The sequence below is a fragment of the Onychostoma macrolepis genome, chromosome 17 (assembly GCF_012432095.1).
Source record: "Onychostoma macrolepis isolate SWU-2019 chromosome 17, ASM1243209v1, whole genome shotgun sequence".
Classification (NCBI taxonomy): Eukaryota; Metazoa; Chordata; class Actinopteri; order Cypriniformes; family Cyprinidae; genus Onychostoma; species Onychostoma macrolepis.
In genome coordinates, this window is record NC_081171.1 from 2,193,601 (window position 1) to 2,211,996 (window position 18,396).

General features: G+C 39.5%; 2 protein-coding genes and 1 pseudogene across 2 annotated transcripts; all 3 read right to left on the reverse strand.

Annotated features, from left to right (window-relative positions):
• Positions 1-1,867: 1,867 nt before the first annotated feature.
• On the reverse strand, positions 1,868-4,195 carry LOC131523142 (zona pellucida sperm-binding protein 3-like). Its single transcript, XM_058749230.1, has 8 exons — positions 3,634-4,195; positions 3,265-3,383; positions 3,085-3,188; positions 2,836-3,013; positions 2,498-2,615; positions 2,332-2,414; positions 2,180-2,271; positions 1,868-2,101 (listed from the first exon to the last, which is right to left on the reverse strand). Exons 1-8 carry the CDS (start codon positions 4,102-4,104, stop codon positions 2,022-2,024), a joined length of 1,245 nt encoding a protein of 414 aa, XP_058605213.1. The 5' UTR covers positions 4,105-4,195; the 3' UTR covers positions 1,868-2,021.
• Positions 4,196-5,684: 1,489 nt separating this feature from the next.
• On the reverse strand, positions 5,685-7,956 carry LOC131522665 (zona pellucida sperm-binding protein 3-like). Its single transcript, XM_058748297.1, has 8 exons — positions 7,387-7,956; positions 7,006-7,124; positions 6,816-6,919; positions 6,570-6,747; positions 6,217-6,334; positions 6,050-6,132; positions 5,897-5,988; positions 5,685-5,827 (listed from the first exon to the last, which is right to left on the reverse strand). The coding sequence occupies exons 1-8, from the start codon at positions 7,921-7,923 to the stop codon at positions 5,748-5,750; spliced, it is 1,311 nt and encodes a 436-aa protein (XP_058604280.1). The 5' UTR covers positions 7,924-7,956; the 3' UTR covers positions 5,685-5,747.
• Positions 7,957-14,309: 6,353 nt separating this feature from the next.
• On the reverse strand, positions 14,310-16,558 carry LOC131523289 (zona pellucida sperm-binding protein 3-like; annotated as a pseudogene).
• Between the last annotated feature and the right edge of the window lie 1,838 nt (positions 16,559-18,396).

The window sequence follows — 18,396 nt, forward strand, 5'->3', positions numbered from 1 at the left end:
AACAAATTAAACCAAATTTTATGGCATTACCAAATGCAGAAAAATTAAGTCACATTTTAGGGGAAAATTCCAAAGTGATCACAACAGCGGCAAGATACTGTATGTATCAGCCTGTCACAAACTAAGACTATCAGCCAGTGGACAAAACTGAAGCAAGATCATTTCTTGCATGTTGTACAAAGGTTTTTTTAAAATTAATTTATTTTTTAACAATGTCGTAAATATTTTTCTTGTTTGTGGAAAAAAAAAAAAAAGTATACATGTACATATTTACTTAATTATTTTACAGATGTATTCTTGTTCTATGTATTATATAATTGTTTGTTCCTTATTGTATTAATGGACAGTGCTTTGGCAATGCTGTGCAAGTCAGGCCAAGAGAGAGAGAGAGAGAGAGAGAGAGAGAGAGAGAGAGCGAGAGAGAGAGAGAGAGAGGCTGCAGCCTCAGCCCGACTCTATTTAATATCTATATTAATGAACTGGCATCAGCACTTGATAAGTCCTCTGGTCCTGGTCTGACCCTCGAGGGCAGAGAAATCAAATGCCTCCTGAATGTAGAAGATCTTCTGCTCTTGTCTCCTCATGAAGAGGGGCTGCACCAAAGCCTCTCCATTCTGGAAAAGTACAGTAACGATTGGGCCTTACCGATAAACATGGAGAAGTCAAAAATCATGATCTTTCAGGAAAAGCCTCGTCTTGCTGACAAAAAATATGAGTTCACAATCGGTGGAACAATTCTTAATCACGTCACCTGTTATAATTATTTGGGTCTGACGATCTCAGCCTCTGGACAGCTCAATACTGCAATCAAAGATCTGACGGATAAGGCACGCAGGGCTTTTTACAGTATAAGACGACCCCTGTTCAGATTCAACCCACCCATTAAACTGTGGCTGAAAATCTTCGATAGCATCATCAAACCCATTCTTCTCTATGGATGTGAAATCTGGGGCCCCAAATTTAAATTAAACTATGAATCATGGGACAAAAACCCTGTTGAAATTTTCCACCTTGAATTCTGCAAAAGCATCCTGGGAATTCACAGAAACGCCCCGAATCTCGGCTGCAGGGCAGAACTGGGCAGATTCCCTCTGCTCTCTGAGATCCAGAAGAGAGCAGCGAAGTTCTGGATCCATCTTTCAGACGCGCCGACAGATAGCTGCCACCACAGTGCTTTCACTTATCGGCAGAAACACCCAGAGAGTGACCCCTTTCACTATTTAGTGGAAAAACATCAACTCAATTCCACAATTCAGTTAAAGAATTCAAAAATTAAAGAAACAGAAAAAATAACCCAGGAAGAATACATTCATGATTGGCAGCAAAAAGTAACTCAAGTAAAGAAATTAACTTACTTCCACAGAATAAAATCTGATTATAAATTAGCGCCATACCTGAGCAGTATTAAAGAGTATGGTCAGAGAAAGCTGCTGACGAAGTATCGTCTGAGTGAACACAGTCTGTGTGTGGAGAGAGATAGAGTGTGTGAGAGAGAGAGAGAGACACACTCTTAAAAGAGCTGCCGGAGTATTGTGGTTACTGCGTTACAAATAGTATACAGTACAGTTACTGTGGTAAAAGCATGTTGTGGTTATTGTGCTTTAACAACAAATACCACGGTAAAACTACAGTTAATGTGGTAAACCCATAGTAAGTGTTGTGATTATTGTGCTTTAAATACAAAGAGTAGACAGTAAACACAGTTACTTTACTATGGTAAAATCATGAAAAGGTGTTGTGGTTACCATACCTATAAATACCACAGTAAAACTACAGTTACGGTGATGAGAGGCATGGTATATGTTGTAGTTACTGTGTATTGACTACACATGACATGGTCGAGCAACAGTTACTATGGTAAAAATATGTTAAATGTATGGACTTTTTACATGATCACAATTATCACGCAATACCGGGTTGGTTGATTTGTTGTGCTGTCATCAACCATGTCTAAAAGCTGAAGGCCCATATCACAAGGTTAAAAAAACGGTTTTATTTATTTCAAACATCAACGGGTCAATTTATTGAAAACCAGCTAAAGTCTTCTGTCGTTCTAGAACCATTACAGGACTGACTGAGGCCTTGCCTTCCCACTGAATGCCTAGAAGAGAAAAAAAAAAAAAACCCATTAAGTACTGCACTTGAAGTGTCAGAAGCAATCTTAAAAGCAGCTACCTACCGCCAAAGGGAGAAGCAGCAATTCTACCTTCAGGAACACATGTGGAGTCACAGCAGCCACAAGCCTGGTGGTTTCCATCAGCAGCAAACCACCTGAAACAAGAAATATTAGAAACAGCACCTTCAACGCATTCTTAAGTAGCATGAACATACCCATTGGCAAAGGAACAGGATTTGCGGAGAGCGTCACTGGGTGCAGAAGCAAGAGTGGCCTTCAGAATACACGTTATGTAGATCTGCAAAAGACACCACAGGTAAGAGGTCACAAAAACCAGAGTAAACAGGAAGAGAAATACAATCAATTTCACTCAGTACATACAGAAGGACTGTCTCCCTCCTGGAACATGAAGGCCTCCAGCTGGAACTGGATCTTGTCTTCCTGGGATCGAGGCATGAAGCGTGAACTGGAAGCGGTAGCCTTGGCATCCACAAGGCACCTGATAAAGTGGAAGGAAAAAAAAAGCCCTCAATGTCAATGCTACAACATCAAATCACTAGACCTTATCAGGGACAAATATAAAGAGCCATGACCCAATGATTCTCAGTGATGGCAAAGAGCACTTACGAGGAACTCAAACCGCTAGTCATTGATGACACTTGCCCTAGTTCTCAGTGACAAAGTGGTTACAGGGAGCAAACGCAACAAGTCAACCTTACCCATTATTCTCAATGAAGGTATATCTCGGAAGAGCAGTCACATCAGGTACTTGAGTGGCCACACAGTGGTCCACAAACACACGCAGTGGGACGTGGTTGTACACCTTCACTGATGCCTCAATATTAATAATGTCACCCAGGAAATACAAGGTTGAAGGCCTCTCATAGGACCAGTCATCTGCCGGAGGGAACAACAGTTTAGGCACAGCCTCAGTCACAAGGCTTAAGGTCTAAAGAAACTGCACCAACCCATCATGAGCTTCAGGGAGAACAGAAAGACTTCCTCGCCAAACTCTGTTGATGCATAAGGGACCCAAGTTGGCCTCAAAGCATTACTGCTCACATTATGAAACCTGTGGTTCAAGGAGGTACCAAATAAGTAGTCTTCCAGTTGCATCACAACAAGAAACAGTGCTGAAAGTCACTTACCTTTGATAGTGGCATTGAACACCAACAACTGCACCATCTGCACGAGTAATCGGAGTGCCAGCGAGAGCCTCGGGTGTGTAGGTAAGAGCAAAAGTATAGACAAGCTCATCCTCGGTCATCTGTAAGAGATTTAAGGTCCTAAAGGTCCTATTTATCTTTTTGAAGCTTAAGTGTTGTTTAAGCAGACAGGCCATAGAACCACTTTCGGTTCCTCAAGGAACCTTTCAGTGACCAATTCTTAAGAACAGAATTCCACTATAAAGAATAGAACTGTTCCATGGATGTTAAACATTCAGGGAACCATTGATACCAGTAAAGAACGTTTATTTTTAGTATACAAAAAATCCAGTAATATTTAACTGCTCCTACCATCAACACACTGTTGCAGTCCTGCAGTTCATACTCAAAGAAAAGCACCCTGGAGCCAGGGACCCAGCCAACAACAGGACATCCTCCCAAAGACAGACCAGATGGCTGGATCAGCTGACCATTGCTAAACAAGTCCTGCTGTACCTCCACAAGAACCCGGTTCTCACCACATTGAATAGCTACACTACTGGGAGTGACAGGTTGCCTCAACTGGAAGTCCACCGCCACCTCACTCTGCACCTCTGGAACGATGGGAAACCTCCAGACCAAAGGCTTCACTGGACCCTGCAACACCTGCTTCTCCTGAACACCAAGAGGCTCTTGTGCAAATTCTCTGGAATCAAGATTCTGAAATGGAGAAGCCTTTTGCAAAGTATTCCAGAACCCTTGAGAAGAAAGAGCAGGACCTCCGGAAGCTGGAACTGGAACTTCATGCTTCTTGGACTTTGACTGTATCTCAAACTTCCCCATACATACTTCAGGTCAAAAGCAGCAATCACAACCAGCACTAACACACCTTGCAAAAAGCCCATTCTGACAAGCATTGACACAATATCACAATGTCCACCAATACTTGTCTTTGCCATTAAGTACAGCTTTGAATTAAGATGGCTCCTCCCCTTTCAGCTTAATTGATTACCTTTGATTCTCCTCATGTAGAGTTTATGCATTAGCAAATGAGAAAGTTCTAAAGTGTCACTAGCCAAAAGAAAGCTTGATATGAATCTGAGGGTTTCGTCTACACATTCTATTTTCCAAATAAATTTTAACAGTTTGTCTATGATGGGCAATGTGATTTAAAAAGCACCTAAGATGACACAAATAGAGATTTTTCATAATCTCTAAGAAATTTTAGTTTATTAGAACAGCTCTGGAAAAAACTGCATTACATCACTTGCTCACCAATGGGTCATCTGCAGTGAACAGGTGGCATCAGAATGAAAGTCCAAACAGCTGATAAAAATATAATCTACAAGTAACTCACATCAATTGTGTGGTGAAGGGAAAAGCAATGTTTGTAAAAAATCCATCAAGACGTTTAACTTTAAACAGTTGCTTCTGGCCAAAATATCCATAATCACACTGGCTTGTAAAGTTCCTTGTGTGTATTGTTTCCTGATTCAGATGAGACCACTTTTTCACTGGAGGACACAACATTATGGACAGATTCTAAGTTAAAACCCCTTGGGATATGTTTCCCAAAAGCATCGTAAGCTTATTTACATTGTAGACCCATTGAAAGCTTACGATGCTTTTGGGAAATGCAGCCCTGATTGATTAGTTTCGTACAAACACACAGCCATTTGCATCACAATACATTAACTGATGGAGTGGAGTTGTGTGGATTACTTGTATTTTTAACAAAAATCCACAGCTCTTCAATTGTTGATTGAGTTTTAAAAGAAAAATCAGTTCTTGACTGTCTTGAAGCACTATAATGATACATAAGAATTAGAGTCAATGGTCCTAAAGTTAGAGTAATATTAGTGACACTATGCTATGCAAGAAAACGCCTGAGATGTTGCACGAGTGACAAACCAATACTTAAAGGTAATCCACACAATATTAAAACATTAAATTTCAGTGTAGTGAATGATTATTTTTTTTAATTAAAACTGGTCTGCTACTCCACAACCTTATCAGTACAGGTTGTGCAAGTTTGGCACACTAAATATTAAACTGAACTTAAACGAGATGCTTGTCAGTCTTTGAATTTAAGATACATAAGACCTGCAAATAAGCCATTTGAAGGTTGAAAAAAAAAAAAAGCCAGTGTTGATACTTTCAGGTTTACATTTATGCATTTAGCAGACGCTTTTAGCCAAAGCGACTTACAGTGCATTCAGGCTATACATTTTTTCGTATCAGTATGGTACAGTAGGTTGAAAACTGGGAGTATGCTTTAAAGTCAAACCTATTTATTTTTTTTAACCGTGCCTGTTCCAGCAGGTCCCCACTCTGGTCCAAAAGACTGTCAACAAGGTATATGGGGGACAAATTTCCTTCAGGAACCAGAATAGGTATAGTAGGATTACCAGTTTCCCCACTCTTACAGTACTCAATTGGTTAAACTAGACAAGAAAAGCCAAACCAGAAACAATAGATTTTTCCATTTATTGAGAACCAGCTAAAGTCTTCTGTCGCTCTTGAACCATTACAGGACCGAATGTGGCCTTGCCTTCCCACTGAACACCTAGAAAGAGAAAACCAGTTAATAACAGCACTTGAAGTGTCAGAAGCAATCTTAAAAGCAGCTACCTACCCCCAAAGGGATAAGCAGCAATTCCACCATCAGGACCACATGTTGAGTCACAGCAACCACAAGCCTGGTGGTTTCCATCAGCAGCAAACCACCTGCAAGCATTTAAAATAAGATACTGCACCTTCAACGCGTTCTTAAGTAGCATGAACATACCCATTGGCAAAGGAACAGGATTTGCGGAGAGCGTCACTGGGTGCAGAAGCAAGAGTGGCCTTCAGAATACACATTATGTAGATCTGCAAGAGACAGCACAGGTAAGAGATACCAAAACCAGAGCAGATGGGAAGAGAAGGCACATTCATTCAACATGCAGTACATACAAAAGGACTGTCTCCCTCCTGGAACATGAAGGCCTCCAGCTGGAACTGGATCTTGTCTTCCCGGGACCGAGGCATGAAGCGTGAGCTGGAAGCTGTAGCCTTGGAATCCACAAGGCACCTGAAAAAGTGGTGACAGAACTCAATGTTGACTCTAGCATCAAGTCAGTAGGCCTTAATAGGGACCAAAAAAAAAAAAAACCCTGCTCAAGAACACCAAGTGCCATGACCCAATGATTCTCAGTGATGGCAAAGAGCACTTACGAGGAACTCAAACCTCTAGTCATTGATGACACTTGCCCTAGTTCTCAGTGACAAAGTGGTTACAGGGAGCAAACGCAACAAGTCAACCTTACCCATTATTCTCAATGAAGGAATATCTCGGAAGAGCGGTCACATCAGGTACTTGAGTGGCCACACAGTGGTCCACAAACACACGCAGTGGGACGTGGTTGTACACCTTCACGGATGCCTCAATATTAATAATGTCACCCAGGAAATACAAGTTTGAAGGCCTCTCATAGGACCAGTCATCTGTAAGGAAGAACAGTTTAGGCACAACCTCATTCACAAGGCTTAAGGTCTAAAGAAACTGCACCAACCCATCATGAGCTTCAGGGAGAACAGCAAGACTTCCTCTCCAACCTCCATTGACGCATAAGGGACCCAAGTTGGTCTCAAGGCATTACTACTTGCACTGTGAAACCTGTGGTTCAAGGAGGTACAAAATAAGTGGCCTTCTAGTTGCATCACAACAAGAAACAGTGCTGACAGTTACAGAAGGTCACTTACCTTTGATAGTGGCATTGAACACCAACAACTGCACCATCGGCACGAGTAATCGGAGTGCCAGCGAGCGCCTCAGGTGTGTAGGTAAGAGCAAAGGTGTAGACAAGCTCATCCTCGGTCATCTGTAACAGATTTAAGTGGTTACAAAGTACTTTCCTCAGCTATGCTCTTCAAAATAAAGGTTCAAATAGAGGCTTAAGCAGCCAGGCTATAGAACCACTTTTGGGTCCTTAAGCAGCCTTTCAGTGATCAATTCTTGAGAATTGTCTACCTTTAAGGAATGGAAAGGTGCCATGGACGTTAAAGAACCAAGGAGCCATTGACCACAATAGAGAACCTAAATTTTATTGGTGTAATGAGACGCAGTAAGATTTAACATCTTACCATCAACACACTGTTGCAGTCCTGCAGTTCATACTCAAAGATGAGCACCCTGGAGTTTGAGTCCTGACCAACAACAGGACAGCCTCCCAAAGACAGACCAGATGGCTGGATCAGCTGACCATTGCTAAACAAGTCCTGCTGTACCTCCACAAGAACCTGGTTCTCACCGCATTGAATAGCTACACTACTGGGAGTGACAGGTTGCCTCAACTGGAAGTCCACCGCCACCTCGCTCTGCACCTCTGGAATGATGGGAAACCTCCAGACCAAAGGCTTCACTGGACCCTGCAACACCTGCTTCTCCTGAACACCAAGAGGCTCTTGTGCAAATTCTCTGGAGAATTGACTCTGAAACTGAGAAACCTTTTGCAAAGGGTTCCTGAACCCTTGAGAAGAAAGAGCAGGACCTCTGGAAGCTGGATCTGATTGCAGCTTCATGCTTCTTGGACTTTGACTGGATCTCAAACTTCCCCATACATACTTCAGATCAAAGACCACAATCACAACCAACACTAACACACCTGGCAAAACACCCATCTTAACAAGTATTGACACAATACCACAATACCCACCAACACTTGTCTTTGCCATTAAGTAGAGCTTTGAATTAAGGTGGCTCCTCCCCTTTCAGCTTAATTGATTACCTTTGATTCTCCTCTGGACCTGTAGAGTTTATGCATTAGCAAATGAGAAAGTTCTAAAGTGTCACTAGCCAATAGAAAACTTGGTATGAATCTGAGGGTTTCGTCTACACTCATTAAATTTTACAATTACATTTTGACAGTTTGTCTATGATAGGCAATGTGATTTAAAAAGCACCTAAGATCACACAAATAATAGAGATTTTTCATAATCTCTCTTTAAGAAATTTTAGTTTATTATTAGAACAGTTCTGGGACAAAATTGCATTACATCATTTGCTCACCAATGGATCATCTGCAGTGAATGGGTGGCATCAGAATGAAAGTCCAAACAGCTGATAAAAATATAATTTCACTCTTAGAGAAAAAGGTTAAAAAATGAACCTTTTGAGGTTCCTGGAGATTGCAACTGTGGGGGAACCTTAAAGGTTAATTTTTGAACCTTTTTGAAAAGGTTCTAATTGGAACCTTCACTTAAAGGCGCATTAATGACCCTCATGGGTTCCTTTTTTAACCTTTTTCTAGATAGCAATACAATTATTATTATTATTATTATACATTACTAATCCAATTTCACTATATAGACAGAACACCACGATTGTCCATAAACTGTTTAATACATAAATATGTGTTACAAACAAACCAACAAACAAACAAACACATAAATAAATAAACAACAATCAAACATAAATATGTATTACAAACAAACCAACAAACACATAAATAAATAAACAACAATCAAACATAAATATATATTAAAAACAAACCAACAAACACATTAATAAATAAACAACAAGGAACATCATGCATTTATATACATATACATTCATTTAATAAAAAAAACTGGCCATTGAAGCTGGCATATTGGTTTTGGCATTATGATACATTAAACAGTTTTTAATGAATGTCAGGATGTCTCTCAACTTTGAAGCATATTCAGTGTTGAAGATGAAGTGTAGAGCCGTGTTCACATCGTGTACAGGTGCATCTCAATAAATTAGAATGTCGTGGAAAAGTTTATTTATTTCAGTAATTCAACTCAAATTGTGAAACTCATGTATTAAATAAATTCAATGCACACAGACTGAATCTCAACAAATTAGAATACTTCATAAGACCAATAAAAAAACATTTTTAGTGAATTGTTGGCCTTCTGGAAAGTATGTTCATTTACTGTATATGTACTCAATACTTGGTAGGGGCTCCTTTTGCTTTAATTACTGTCTCAATTCGGCGTGGAATGGAGGTGATCAGTTTGTGGCACTGCTGAGGTGGTATGGAAGCCCAGGTTTCTTTGACCGTGGCCTTCAGCTCATCTGCATTTTTTGGTCTCTTGTTTCTCATTTTCCTCTTGACAATACTCCATAGATTATCTATGGGGTTCAGGTCTGGTGAGTTTGCTGGCCAGTCAAGCACACCAACACCACGGTCATTTAACCAACTTTTGGTGCTTTTGGCAGTGTGGGCAGGTGCCAGATCCTGCTGGAAAATGAAATCAGCATCTTTAAATAGCTGCTCAGCAGAAGGAAGCATGAAGTGCTCCAAAATTTCTTGGTAAACGTGTGCAGTGACTTTGGTTTTCAAAAAACACAATGGACCAACACCAGCAGATGACATTGCACCCCAAATCATCACAGACTGTGGAAACTTAACACTGGACTTCAAGCAACTTGGGCTATGAGCTTCTCCACCATTCCTCCAGACTCTAGGACCTTGGTTTCCAAATGAAATACAAAACTTGCTCTCATCTGAAAAGAGGACTTTGGACCACTGGGCAACAGTCCAGTTCTTCTTCTCCTTAGCCCAGGTAAGACGCCTCTGACGTTGTCTGTGGTTCAGGAGTGGCTTAACAAGAGGAATACGACAACTGTAGCCAAATTTCTGTGGCTCTTGATGCCTTGACCCCAGCCTCAGTCCATTCCTTGTGAAGTTCACCCAAATTCTTGAATGGATTTTGCTTGACAATCCTCATAAGGCTGCGATTCTCTCGTTGGTTGTGCATCTTTTTCTTCCACACTTTTTCCTTCCACTCAACTTCCTGTTAACATGCTTGGACACAGCACTCTGTGAACAGCCAGCTTCTTTGGCAATGAATGTTTGTGGCTTACCCTCCTTGTGAAGGGTGTCAATGATTGTCTTCTAGACAACTGTCAGATCAGCAGTCTTCCCCATGATTGTGTAGCCTAGTGAACCAAACTGAGAGACCATTTTGAAGGCTTGGGAAACCTTTGCAGGTGTTTTGAGTTGATTAGCTGATTGGCATATCACCATATTCTAATTTTTTGAGATAGTGAATTAGTGGGTTTTTGTTAAATGTGAGCCAAAATCATCACAATTAAAAGAACCAAAGACTTAAACTACTTCAGTCTGTATGTATTGAATTTATTTAATACACAAGTTATTTAATACACCTGTACTTCTCAGACCTCCTCCTCCCCTTCCATTATTATTTCTAAAAGAGACTCTGCATCCAAGGCACATCTCTTTATAAACAGCACAGGGTTGGGTGTATGCGGTTCCTAATCACGGAGAAAATAATGTTATACTATAACAATATTTAGTAGTTAAAGTGAATTCTTTTTTGTTTGTTTTTTAAATTAAGATAAAAAAATGAGTCAGTAATAAATTTTTGACTATTTTTGAACCTGTCAATGTAAAAGAGGCTTTGAAAAGAAAGATGAGGCAGTGTAAACTGTATTATAAACATAATTAAGATAATAGAGAGGGTGGCAAGTAGTCATGAAAAACTACATTAAGAATCCCTTACTAATATTATAAGTTGACATCAGTGAGAAAACAATTAATTCTAAATATAACAAATTGTAATCAAAAGTATATGACCCATTAAAGGGATATTTTGTTGTCATTTACTCTCCCTGATGTTGTTCCAAACAACCCTTTTTCTTCTGCAGAACACAAAATAAGATATTTTTAAGAATGTTAAAGAATGTCCATATGATGAAAATCACTGGGGTCCAGAACAACATGTCAATGATTTTCAGTGACATTCTTGAAAATAATTTCTTTCACAAAACAAAAGAAAGTCATACAAGTTTGAAACAACATGAAGGTGAGTAAATTATGACAGAATTTTAATTTTTGTTTGAATATTCCCTTTATTCATTCTTGCTGATGTTACTGTGTATGGAAACAAACAGTTCCACAGAATAACCCCATAAACAAATGTTTAGAAGAAATCATAACCAGGAGAAGGGGTTGAAAAAGAAAAAAATATAGATTTAAATATTATGGATACACTGTTCCAAATGCACTCACCTCACTGATGACATAAAGAGATCTCTGACTCTCCTTTAATAGAAGTGGAAACAGCAGGACAGCAGCAACCATTGAGGCCTTAAATATAAAATGTGTTGAATTGAATATGGCATACTCTGTTTGATAATTGTGATTCTTAGCATTACCGTTCATGTAAATCAGTGATTTATTACCTTTGTGTGCCAAACCAACGCAGATTTGTTTTTCTTCATCCAACTCAGTAACAATATATACCCCAGCTGCTCTTCTTTAGCACTTGTTGATTTTGATGGACTCCTGGTAAAATGATCTGTTTTCTTACTTTGCCGAACCTGCAGCAAATTTCATTTATTTCTTCAACATTAATCAGAGGTGATCTTTCTTTTTTTAAATTAGTTTTTAAGCACATCCTCTGCCAGTCTTTACTCTCAAGAACTGGTATTTGGTAACAAGGGCTGAAGACATCTTGTTGTGTTCGCCTGTTGTATACCTGAAAATAGAGAAAAACATTTTTAGCCTCATCGTTCTCTAAAATTATAAACTTACTGCATTGTGGAAATTACCATGTATATGTGCACATCTAATCAAACAGACCTTGAATTATTTTTGATCTTGTTTGCTTTGTCCTTTCAAAGAAAAAAATCTTTTCTCGCAAGCCTTTTTTTTATTGCTACAATATGTTGCTACAAACAAGCAATATGTTGTATTGAGATTGATCCAGGTGAAATATCAGTAAGAAGTCCTACAAAAAAAAGTTTGCAGAAAGGTGCATGTTAGTATGGTAAAAACAGCTCAATGATTTGCAAATATCACAATATAGTTCGGCTAAACATATGCGGACACCTGACCTGACCATTACACCTAACTGAGCATCCCATTAAAAGTGGGAATGCACTGAAAGTTGCTTTGTAATAGCAATGTCAACAAAATGCATAAATGTGAGAAAATGTTAAAGTCGCTAAGTTCTTCCGTACATCCCATTAAATAATTTGCCTGAGAGAAGAAACTGTTCCTGTGTCGTTCTGGTTCTCAGAGCTCCATAGCGTCGACCAGACGGCAGCAGTTATAATAGTTAATAATAATTAGTAGCCTAAATGTGCCCACAAATTTTTAAACCCGTAGAGTAGTAACTTACTCATGGTGTCTGTGGTCTTGCTGGCATCTCAGTCTTTAGGTTTTCTTGTAATCTTATGAATTTAACTTAATTCTTCATTTTTGGTAATATTTAAGCTTTCGTAGTCTCAGTTAGGTTCATTAAAATATCTCCATCAATTTCAGTCTGTTAAAACAACAGGAAAAGGCAGTTATAAAGTACATACAAACAGTATTATTTTAATTCAACATACTACCTTGATAGGGACAATGGTGTGTCTTCTGATGATAATAGCATGCTGCTGTCGTCCAGGTTCTTCACGAATGAAGTAGCGGCACGTGATCAAGCACTCAATGTAGCTCGCAGCGCCCTCTGTTGGTGAAAATAAACAATACACGAGTGCTCTGGTAACCAGCAGGCTAAAATCTTAAAAAATATCTTGAAATAAAACAACTGAGAAAAGGTCTTCAGGTGTAGTAACCATGGTATATGTGGAATAATTAACTGTGGACCGGTAAACTGACTTAATATTGTGGCCACATTAACATCGCTTGTACTTAATTTTTCTGCAATTCTGTGGCCCGTCGTCATTTATTCATTATGAAACACACAATTATGACATTACGTAGGTGTTATTTTCATGGCTTTTCAAAAAGATCATAGTTTATTTGAAAGGTTTTGTTGTCTTACCTCAGATATTCGTGCTGCTCCACTGAGTGCCGCTGCTTGCGCTTGAATGTTTATAGCGGTTTTTCCGTGCGACCTCTGACCTCGCGCAAAACAGTTTTAGTGCTTTACGTTGCGTTACGCACCAAGCCCAGAAACCCTTGGCCTGGTTTAAATGTTTTTGTTTCGTTTCTATTCTCAAAATCGGAACAATATAATAAAAATAGTAAGAATAATAGTATAATAATGATAATGATAAAAACAACAATAATAAAACTAAGAAGAAAAATAATCTTGCTGATGAAACCTTGCATAACACAGATTTGCTTCACATTTGAAAGAGTGTTACAGAATGACAATGGTGTTCCTCAATAATATAAACACATGCCCAACCTGATCATGTCTAAAAGGTGTTTGCCAACAGATTCATTTACAATAATTCACTTTTGTCACTTGTTTTGTTCTGAGCTGAATTAGTAGGCTTTCTGAGATTGAAGGTTGAATGTGAAATGTTAAAGGATGTACAGGTGTAAAATATGAAGATAGCCTATTGAATATAAAGTTTATTTTTAGGGGTAAACATTTCACCCTAAACATTGTGGTTAACTGATGGAGGCCACAACTGCATCTGACATCACAATTAGTAACTGAATAACAGTAAATTCATTAATACGGAGTTTGTGAATTAGTAATTTACTAATGTAACAAGCAAATGGTGTTCTAACTACACACAGTCTAGTCTTTACAGTGCATCTTAGAAAAGGTCCATGAAAAAACCTTAACTATGCTAGGTTCTAATATGAACCTTTTACCACAACAAAGGTTCCAAAAATAACCAGTGGATCATTATAGAACCTTTAAATTCAGCTTTGAACTTTGATAGCTAGAAGTTCATATTTAAACTCTCAAAAGTTCTTTTTTGAACTCTGAAGGTTCAATCTCTTCTTAGAGTGACAAGTAATTCACATCAACTGTGTTATGAAAGGAAAAGCAGTGTTTATTAAAAAAAAAAAAATCCATCAAGATGTTTAACTTTAAGTGGTTGCTTCTGGCCAACATGTCCATAATAACACTGGCTTGTAGTGCTTCTAGGAAGTTGGTGTTCAATTCACTTTATAGCGTCATAGGCAGTGTACTCCTTTTAAACCATTCTTCAAACAGGTCACAGTAGGTCTGTCTAAAGGTTAATATGAAGTTCCCACCGAGAAAGGAGGCCTTTCCTTCAGGAATCAGAATAGGTATAAGAGGATTACCAGTTTCCCCACTCTTACAGTACTCAATTGGTTAAACTAGACAAGAAAAACCAAACCAGAAACAATAGATTTTTCCATTTATTGAGAACCAGCTAAAGTCTTCTGTCGCTCTTGAACCATTACAGGACCGAATGTGGCCTTTCCTTCCCACTGAACGCCTAGAAAGAAAGCCAGTTAATAACAGCACTTGAAGTGTCAGAAGCAATCTTAAAAGCAGCTACCTACCCCCAAAGGGATAAGCAGCAATTCCACCATCAGGACCACATGTTGAGTCACAGCAACCACAAGCCTGGTGGTTTCCATCAGCAGCAAACCACCTGCAAGGATTTAAAATAAGATACTGCACCTTCAACGTGTTCTTAAGTAGCATGAACATACCCATTGGCAAAGGAACAGGATTTGCGCAGAGCGTCACTGGGTGCAGAAGTAAGAGTGGCCTTCAGAATACACATTATGTAGATCTGCAAGAGACAGCACAGGTAAGAGATACCAAAACCAGAGCAGATGGGAAGAGAAAGCACATTCATTCAGCACGCAGTACGTACAAAAGGACTGTCTCCTCCTGAAACATGAAGGCCTCCAGCTGGAACTGGATCTTGTCTTCCCGGGATCGAGGCATGAAGCGTGAGCTGGAAGCCGTAGCCTTGGAATCCACAAGGCACCTGAAAAAGTGGTGACAGAACTCAATGTTGACTCTAGCAGCAAGTCACTGGACCTTAATAGGGACCAAAAAAAACCCTGCTGAAGAACGCCAAGTGCCATGACCCAATGACTCTGATGGCAAAAAGCACTTACAATGAGGAACTCGTACCGCTAGTCATTGACACTTGCCATAGTTCTCAGTGACAGTGGTTACAGAGAGAAAACGCAACAAGTTAACCTTACCCATTATTCTCAATGAAGGAATATCTTGGAAGAGCAGTCACATCAGGTACTTGAGTGGCCACACAGTGGTCCACAAACACACGCAGTGGGACGTGGTTGTACACCTTCACGGACGCCTCAATATTAATAATGTCACCCAGGAAATACAAGTTTGAAGGCCTCTCATAGGACCAGTCATCTGCAAGGAAGAACAGTTTAGGCACAGCCTCATTCACAAGGCTTAAGGTCTAAAGAAACTGCACCAACCCATCATGAGCTTCAGGGAGAACAGCAAGACTTCCTCTCCAACCTCCGTTGACGCATAAGGGACCCAAGTTGGCCTCAAGGCATTACTGCTGACATTATGAAACCTGCGGTTCAAGGACGTAGCAAATAAGTGGTCTTCCAGTTGCATCACCACAACAATGCTGAACATAAGGTCACTTACCTTTGATAGTGGCATTGAACACCAACAACTGCACCATCGGCACGAGTAATCGGAGTGCCAGCGAGCGCCTCAGGTGTGTAGGTAAGAGCAAAGGTGTAGACAAGCTCATCCTCGGTCATCTGTAACAGATTCAGGTTGTTACAAAGTATTCTCCTCAGCTATGCTCTTCAAAATAAAAAAAAAGGTTCAAAAAGAGGTTTAAGCAGCCAGGCTATAGAACCACTTTTGGTTCCTCAAGAAACCCTTCAGTGATCAATTCTTAAGAGAAATGTCTACCTTTAAGGAATGGAAAGGTGCCATGGACATTAAAGATTCAAGGAGCTATTGACCGCAACAGAGAACAATTTTATTGGTGTAATACAATAGTAAGATTTAACATCTTACCATCAACACACTGTTGCAGTCCTGCAGTTCATACTCAAAGAAAAGCACCCTGGAGCCAGGGACCCAGCCAACAACAGGACATCCTCCCAAAGACAGACCAGATGGCTGGATCAGCTGACCATTGTTAAACAAGTCCTGCTGTACCTCCACAAGAACCCGGTTCTCACCGCATTGAATAGCTACACTACTGGGAGTCACAGGTTGCCTCAACTGGAAGTCCACCGCCACCTCGCTCTGCAGCTCTGGAACGATGGGAAACCTCCAGACCAAAGGCTTCACTGGACCCTGCAACACCTGCTTCTCCTGAACACCAAGAGGCTCTTGTGCAAATTCTCTGGAGACATGACTCTGAAACTGAGAAACCTTTTGCAAAGGGTTCCTGAACCCTTGAGAAGAAAGAGCAGGACCTCTGGAAGCTGGAACTGATTGCGGCTTCATGCTTCTTGGACTTTGACTGTATCTCAAACTTCCCCATGCATACTTCAGATCAAAGACCACAATCATAACCAGCACTAACACACCTTGCAAAACACCCATCCTAACAAGCATTGACACAACACCACAATACCCACCAATACTTGTCTTTGCCATTAAGTACAGCTTTGAATTAAGATGGCTCCTCCCCTTTCAGCTTAATTGATTATCTTTGATTCTCCTCTGGACCTGTAGAGTTTATGCATTAGCAAATGAGAAAGTTATAAAGTGTCACTAGCCAATAGAAAGTTTGGTATGAATCTGAGGGTTTCGTCTACACATTCAAATTTACAATTCAGTTTTGACAGTTTGTTTATGGTAGGCAATGTGATTTAAAAAGCACCTAAGATCACACAAATAATAGAGATTTTTCATAATCTCTCTTTAAGAAATTTTAGTTTATTATTAGAACAGCTCTGGAAAAAAATTGCATTACATCACTTTCTCACCAATGGATCATCTGCAGTGAATGGATGGCATCAGAATGAAAGTCCAAACGGCTGATAAAAATATAATCTACAAGTAATTCACATCAATTATTGTGTTGTGAAGGGAAAAGTAGTGTTTGTAAAAAAATCCATCAAGATGTTAAACTTTAAAGGGGTCATATAATGCTATATCCACTTTTATAAGTTGATTGTACTGAAATGTGTGTTTGCAGTACCTGTACACAACCATCCTATAATGATAAAAATCCATCCAGTGTTTTCTTTTAATCTCCTAATATGTTTTCCCCTGTCTTAAATCGAGCTGTTCGTCTTGTGACGTCACAAGATCGGAGGCCCCTCCCACGATTGTTGATTGACAGGAGCGTTTCAACACAGACCCGCCCTGAGCGAGCTGTCATCATAGTCCGCCATTGTTGATACGCTGGAGCAGAATGGCGTCTAAGCAATCATGGTGTTCTGTTCTTGGGTGTTATAACGAACATAGCAGTCGTTTTGATGTTCCTAAATCAGAACCGCTGAAGACGCAGTGGCTGAGTTTTGTTTTCGAAGGGAATAGTCCCCCAGGGCCTGTTCCATAAAAGACGCTAAGAAAAGCGGAGATTAAAGTCCAAAACCTGACTTGAAATAGCCTAACAAATCAATCGGGACTAAAGCGGTTTCATAAACGACAATTTAAGTTCAAGCAATCTCACTAATGCGATCCAGGTTCAGTGAGTCAGGATAATTTGATGTGCACGCTTATTCTTAAGCAGCCCTTAATGTCGTTCATGGATGAAATCGATCCACCATGACAAACAGCAAATATTTGTGTTGTTTAATGCATTTGAGACGTTGTGCTTTCCTCAGTGCATAACTGACACGTCACAGGTATATTTCTCATCTGTAAATGTTAGAAAGTAATAAAATATATCCATTTTGCTGTCAGGAGTGGGCGAGGCTTAGTGAGCACTGCTGAGCGCATGCACGTTACACAGACGGAGCAGAATAGAATAATAACGCAAAAATTCTGAATAAAATATACATTCTGCTAAAATATGTGTTGTTGGACATTAAATGTGACACGTAGAATTTTAATCCTACATATAAGTGTATTTTTATGATAGCAATAACCGTAAATCAAATGTAAGCTGGCTAATACAGCCATACTAGCTCAAATGAGTTAAATGTGTGTTCCATCAGTTAAAATGTAGTCTGATTTCTATTATTTATTTTAAATTTAATTCAGTGTTTTTAACTTTTGATTTAGTGTTTTTAATGCTTTAAAGAGCCATTTTAGATTGCCATGTTTTAATGTTCTAATAACCATAAAAGGTGCAGCTGTCATAAATTCAGAGAGAAAGGCTGCATGGCTAGAAACTGCTGATCAACTAAATGTGCAAGTAGCAACTATGTTAAAATGTCATTAGCCTATTTTGGGCACAATACATTAAATTTACATTTTACATTTACATTTACATTTAGTCATTTTGCAGACACTTTTATC